This window comes from Propithecus coquereli, unplaced genomic scaffold (genome assembly GCF_000956105.1).
Source record: "Propithecus coquereli isolate 6110/MARCELLA unplaced genomic scaffold, Pcoq_1.0 Scaffold73, whole genome shotgun sequence".
NCBI classification, from domain to species: Eukaryota; Metazoa; Chordata; class Mammalia; order Primates; family Indriidae; genus Propithecus; species Propithecus coquereli.
In genome coordinates, this window is record NW_012153396.1 from 3,953,196 (window position 1) to 3,959,477 (window position 6,282).

The following is a 6,282-nucleotide window of genomic DNA, read 5'->3' on the forward strand; positions in this document are numbered from 1 at the left end:
TTTATAATCAAAATTCAAAAAGGAAGGAAGGAAATAAATAAGATTAAAAAAAAAATCTCTCCTCCAAACCTAAACCTCACAGAGGCCTACAGAGCTCCAGAATCCATTCTGCGGGGATGTGACTGAGGTAACCGCTGGCTGACTAGGCGCCCCCACAACACACACATGCACAAGAGCTTCTAAGGGTGTAGGTATTAAGCGGTCTGAGGAGGGGCCATGTGGTGCATGCTGACTGGTCTGCCCTCAGATCGAGAGGCCAAGCACAGAAGTAGGCCCCGGCTATTTGTGTAGCAAAAAGAAAAAAGACCAAGCAGCACCGGCTGTGGGGGTGCACACCTATAGTCCCAGCTACTCCGGTGGCTCAGGCAGGAGGACTGCTTGAGGCCAGGAGTTAAAGATTATAGTGCACTATTATTGTGCCTGTGAATAGCCACTCCACTCCAGCCTGGGCAACATGGCGAGACCCCATCTCTTAAAAAAAAATCAATCAGCAAACCTGACAGAACTGAGATAATTCTAGGAAGTGATTATTTGCTTGGAATAAAAGCAGATGGGCTGTTTTAAGACAAATCAGTGTCAAATGTTTTAGGAGAGAGGGAAGAAGAATATTAGAAGGGGAATGGAAAGAGGCTGCAGGACAGTGGTCGAGAATCCACCCCTGGCATCCCAACACTCCACGGTCAGACAAAAGCAAACCAGCCATGCCGTGAGAGACACGTGCCATACGGCAATGAGGGAAGATGTCATTGCCTTAGATATGGTTAACCTGGAGCAGTACTGTCCGCTCTCACAGCACCGTGTGACATCCCTGGCAGTTACATCAGACGTCTAACATGAGGCATGTGGAGCAGGCTGGGGGCTTCGGAGCAAGAGTAGTCCCAGAGGGCTGACTCCAGAGCATTGTGGTTGCTTGGGAAGAGGCATCAGAGCTGAAACTGTTTATCATTCTTTGATGAGACAGCCTCTTGGGTGTCTGGGATATAACCGTTTTCTGCCCTAAATTAATATTCAATGAGGAGAAGCCTGCTCTTCCGGTACAGAGTTCCTCAGTACAAAGCATGAGGCTTTCTGTCAGCAGAGGACTCCCAGTGGGAAACCAACCGGAAGTAGCAGCAGACACACACCAACCCAGAAAGCAGGGGAGATAACCAACATAAGAAACAAAAACACTTCTAGGATAACATAATCATAATATGTGTATGATTATCAATGGCCATCACCTTGGGAGTACAGGTATGTAGCATCCATAATATTATACATAACACAGAACCCCAACATAATCATCACGAATCCTAGAGTTAGGAACAATCTTCAAAGTCTGTTCTGACATCCTGCCCAACGGGGAAAGCTTGTTGCATATGTGGGATGGTTTATCAGTGGCTCTTTTGAAACATGTCATGATATCCGATTGGTTGCTAAGTAGAAAAGAACCAAACGCCTCCATGCTCTCTCATCTTGGAATGGTTCATCTGTCAATGCAAGGCTATCTGTTTCATACCTTTTTCTATCTAGATCAGCCCAACCAATGAGACAGACCACCTTGGTTGGCTGCCATGTTGCCAGGTGACCAAGCCTTCCTGTAATCTCACCTGAATGCCCTCTCCTGTGAGAGCTGAGCAAGACTGGATCTGCCAGATTCGGTCGCGGATGGTATGCAGGTTCAGTCCTTCTGCGATTTCAGAGGCGGGGGCTGCCGTGAGCAAATCCTGCTTATTAGCAAAGATGAGCACTGGCACGCAACTTAGCTTTTCTTCCTCCAGTAATTCGGCTAGTTCCTGGATCATTTTAAGGAGGAAGAGGGAGGGAAGGATGAAATGATATTTAACCACACACTTCTAATTACAAAAAAACATAAGAGTTAAGCTGATCAACTGGCAATTTTTAAGAGCAGTGATTCTCAAACTTGAGCCTGTGGAAGAATTCCCTGGCAGGTTCCTTGGCCCAACCCAGAGATACTGACTTTGGAAAGTCTGAGCCGGGGCTCAGGAATCTGCATTTTTAACAAAATCCCCAGGTGAGTCTACTATAAGTGATTCATAGATCACACTTTGAGAAACACTGTTCAAAGGAGAATACAAGGAGCAGTTAGAGATTTAAAACTTACTCAAAGTTATTATCTGCAAATAACTTTTTTTTTTTTTTGAGACAGAGTCTCAATCTATCACCCTGGGTAGAGTGCAGTGGTGTCATCATAGCTCACTACAACCTCAAACTCCTGGGCTCAAGCAACCCTCTGGCCTCAGCCTCCCGAGTAGCTGGGACTACAGGCATGTGCCACGATGCCTGGCTAATTTTTCTATTTTTAGTAGAGATGGGGTCTCGCTGTTGCTCAGACTGGTCTCCAACTCCTGAGCTCAAGCAATCCTTCCGAGACATCTCGGCCTCCCAGAGTGCTAGGATTATAGGTGTGAGCCACAGCGCCCAGCTTGCAAATAACTTTTAATGCATGTGTGTGTGTGTGTGTGTGTGTGTGTGTGTGTGTGTGTGTTTATAATTTAAACTCAAAATGACAATTGCTTTAGAGATTATAACTCTGTTTCATCAATCTCTGTCTCTAAAACATGCATGCACATATATTACATTTCATCAAAATCACATCCTCAAATAACTTTATTAGTCCATCTGGCAAGGTCCCTGATATTTAAGTTATATGTTGGGATCTAAACTATAAGTTCATTCTGTCTACAATAAGTACTTTCCCATTAAATCCATATTTTGGCTACTTAAAACACTTGGAGCTCTCGAAGAGAACTAGATGGTTCAAGAGGCAGATGACTATACGTGACCCTTCCACCTCCAAGCTCACACTTAGCACTGGTTCACATGAGTGATGATCCAGAAATCATCAGGGTATGGAAGGGAGATGGGTTGTCTCCAGGCATCTAGAGAGTTCTCAACCCAATTTCCAAGAAAAAGGAACATAAACATGGGGATTGCTACCTTTGGAAGGCCACCTGCCGAAGTTTAGGACACAGGCCAGGACTCTGCATACTTCTCCAAAGAGATACACTCCTCAACCCTCCAGCTTCTTCTATCAGTGAACCCACTGTGGGTAAAATGGTCTATGCCCTTTGCTTCTCTATGTAAAATTGTATTCACAAATTACATGGTGTAATCATGTTGATATGTGCCCTTGCATCTGAAGCCATATTTGGTTTAGGCACACCTTATCCCCTGGCTTGAAAAGAAAAGTGGCTTAGTTGGCTTGTGCAATTCTTCTCATCCTTTCAAATTAGTCAAAGTTAACCCTGGATCAATTACGTGGGTATTGAAAAATATAAACAGAAATTATAAGTGAATTGTTCCTTGGGGTTCATTTCTTCAGGAAGAATGCCAAAGAGCTTTTGGGCATGGTGCTAAGTTCCATTTGCTTATATCTTGTATATTCAATTTGATTAAAGCTGAAAGGCTTTCGGCCAGGTGTGGTGGCTCACCCTTGTAATCCTAGCACTTTGGGAGGCTGAGGAGGGAGGATCATTTGAAGCCAGGAGTTTGAGGCCAGCCTGGAAAACATAGTGAGACCCCATCTCTATAAAAGAATAAAAAAATTAGTTGGGCATGGTAGGGCACACTGTAGTCTCAGTTACTCGGGAGGCTGAGGCAAAAGGATCACTTGAGCCCAGGAGTTTGAGGCTGCAGTGAGCTATGATCTCACCACTGCACTCCAGCCTGGGTAACAGAGTGAGACACCCCCCTCTCTAAAAGTAAATAAATAAATAAATAAATAGCCAAAGGCTTTAAAAAAAAATTGTTTAACAGACTCCCAACTAATTTATTTTTTAGACAACTGGCATTTTTGCCCATTTGCCAGAATGACCGTCCTGTCTGAAATACAAAGGTTCAACAAAAAATATCTCTCTCACTCTCACACATTTACAAGGTAGGTTAATGAATACCCAGTTACTTGGGAAATATCTTAACAAAATAATAATTATTTTTTCATATTAGACCTTCGATATAAAACAGAAGAGTTACTTACCTGACCCGTCTCTTCAAATCTTTTTCTGTCGGCACTGTCAATTACATATATCTGCGAAGAAACGGAAAAAGGTTACTTTAACGGCAGAGATAGAAAAAGGGCAACTTCTACGAAAGGAGCAGGTGATCCCTAGTCAGCAGCTTTCCGATTAGCACAATATATAGAAATTGGTCATTCTCACCTCATCTATGGACGCAAAACAAACTATTAATAATAAACTAATTAATGAATGAATTAAATGGAGATGCACAGAAAATACCTCCAGCAAAGCTCCAAAGTCTAGGAATTGAGGAAAGCCAAGTGGGATAAAATAGCTACATTTAATGGGCACTTGATATGTCACTAAACATTCTTACTAGATCTACTCTATTAATCCTTGTTACAACTCTTGATATAGATTTAATTATTTTCCCATCTTATACATAAATAAACGTAAGTAACTTGCCCAAGTTACATCTGGTACTTGACAAACTCAAGCATATTTGATGGTTAAGGCCACAGTTGCTCTTAACCACTCTGCTATACTGCTTCCCAGATTGTCAGACTGGAAGGGGTGGTATTTTGAGGCATTTACAATCCTATATTTCTTGAATACTGTCATTCTGAAAGTACCATTTGCAGCATTAACTACATGCTGACTTCAGATGTCGACATAGGAGACACAGTGATCTCCTCCCATTCCTACCTTCTCAGGCTGCTCTGCCTAGAGGTCAAGATCAAATACTGGAAATAATAAGGGCACTGGCTTTGCCAGAAGCAAGAGAAGTCCGGAGATTTATCAAAAATTACAAGTCCCAAGCTTTCTCTCTAATCCCTGAATTTTAGTTATTGCATAAATAACGTCCTATAGCAAAAAGCAAAATAATGTAAGACAAAAAAGCAAGAAAAATCACCCATAGTTATAGCCCCCAAAAACATTACCTACTTTTATTTCCTATGGAAAGCTCCCTTCTAATCTTCCTTCATGAAATGAATGAAAATAAAAGAAAATTAGAGATATAATTTTGTAGTTTTTTTCATTAAATGATGTATTAAATGTTTTCCCACTTGCTAATCTAAAAATTACCAATTTTTCAAACTTCCTTTAAAGAATTTAAAATTGAAAAAAAAAACCAGAAAAAAAAGAATTTAAAATTGTTATTAAACTAATGGTATAATGGAAATACTCTCTTTTAGAAGAGCATATTTAGAAGAGCAAAAAGCAATCTTCAACTCTCACCATTATATGCCTTAAATTGCATAAATTACATGCATTCTGTACACAAGTCAAATTCTGTGTTAAAATAAAAATCCATTCTTTTGGGAAAAAAACAATTAAAATTCCTTTGCTTAATGCTCTCTCATTTAGAGTCACTAGTGCTAAATATCATACCAGGAACCAAGTTCAGCTTTTTTTCTCAAGAATACTCTATGTTTCTACTTGGAGAATCATAGGAGGAGGAAGGATGAGTATGTGTGGCTTCAATATTTTTTTGTGGCCTTATAATAATAATTTTTGTTGTTAATACTACTCTGACTCAATGTCAATACACACATTAATGGGTTCTGCACACCACCGACACCCAAAATTCAATGATGACTATCTGATAAGTCACGATGCAGAACATGGTGGTAGCTTAGTTTTCTACCAGCAGAGCTCATGTTTTAGAAGCAGCATGTATAGTCCAAGAAGATGTGAGGAAGGGAAGAAGGGTCAGGTGATTGCTGGGAGAGTGTTTTGGGCTGGGACGCGCTGCCTGGAGGCTATGTGTGGGTCCTTGGGCAAGAAAAGAATTACAGAGCAGGAGGAAGCTGTGCTGGGAGCAAAGGTAGGAATAAAGGTGAGAGTAGGGGGAGGAGGCTGACATAAGGCTGAGAATGGAATTAACCTTATAGTTAAGAAATTGATGTTTGATATGATGAAAAACAGTTGGGAGAGGATGATGAGAGATGGAAAGATGTTTTATTAATAGTAGTAGACAAAAAAGATGACCAAATTTTTTTTTCATGACTAGATTAACCAATACCAGAGAACCCAGAGGCTGAGAGTCAATGAGAAGAAAGCTTTAATTTTCACTCATAATTATTTGCTATTTATTGCTTTGACATGAAATTTCACAGGAAACATTTCCATTACAAGATTCAAAAGAAGGATTTTCCAAACTATCCACAAATTCTTCCTATGATTTAGCATTTTTCTCAATGAACTTTTGTAAAATTTGAAAATGACTACAAAATAATTCCAAGAGTTTAAGTCTATAAAAGAACTGCCCCATCTATTTCTTAAGAAAAGGGCCAAGTGAAAAAGTAATAGGCATAGGCTC

At 40.6% G+C, this 6,282-nt stretch overlaps 1 protein-coding gene across 1 annotated transcript in view; it reads right to left on the reverse strand.

Annotated features, from left to right (window-relative positions):
- Positions 1-6,282, reverse strand: part of ARL3 (ADP-ribosylation factor-like 3) — a 46,701-nt gene that overhangs the window by 8,776 nt on the left and 31,643 nt on the right. Inside the window, exons 5-6 of the mRNA XM_012661634.1 lie at positions 3,980-4,030; positions 1,590-1,775 (exon numbers count right to left, since the gene is read on the reverse strand). Coding sequence (XP_012517088.1) covers positions 1,590-1,775; positions 3,980-4,030 — 237 coding nt within the window. The remainder of the gene's footprint in view (positions 1-1,589; positions 1,776-3,979; positions 4,031-6,282) is intronic.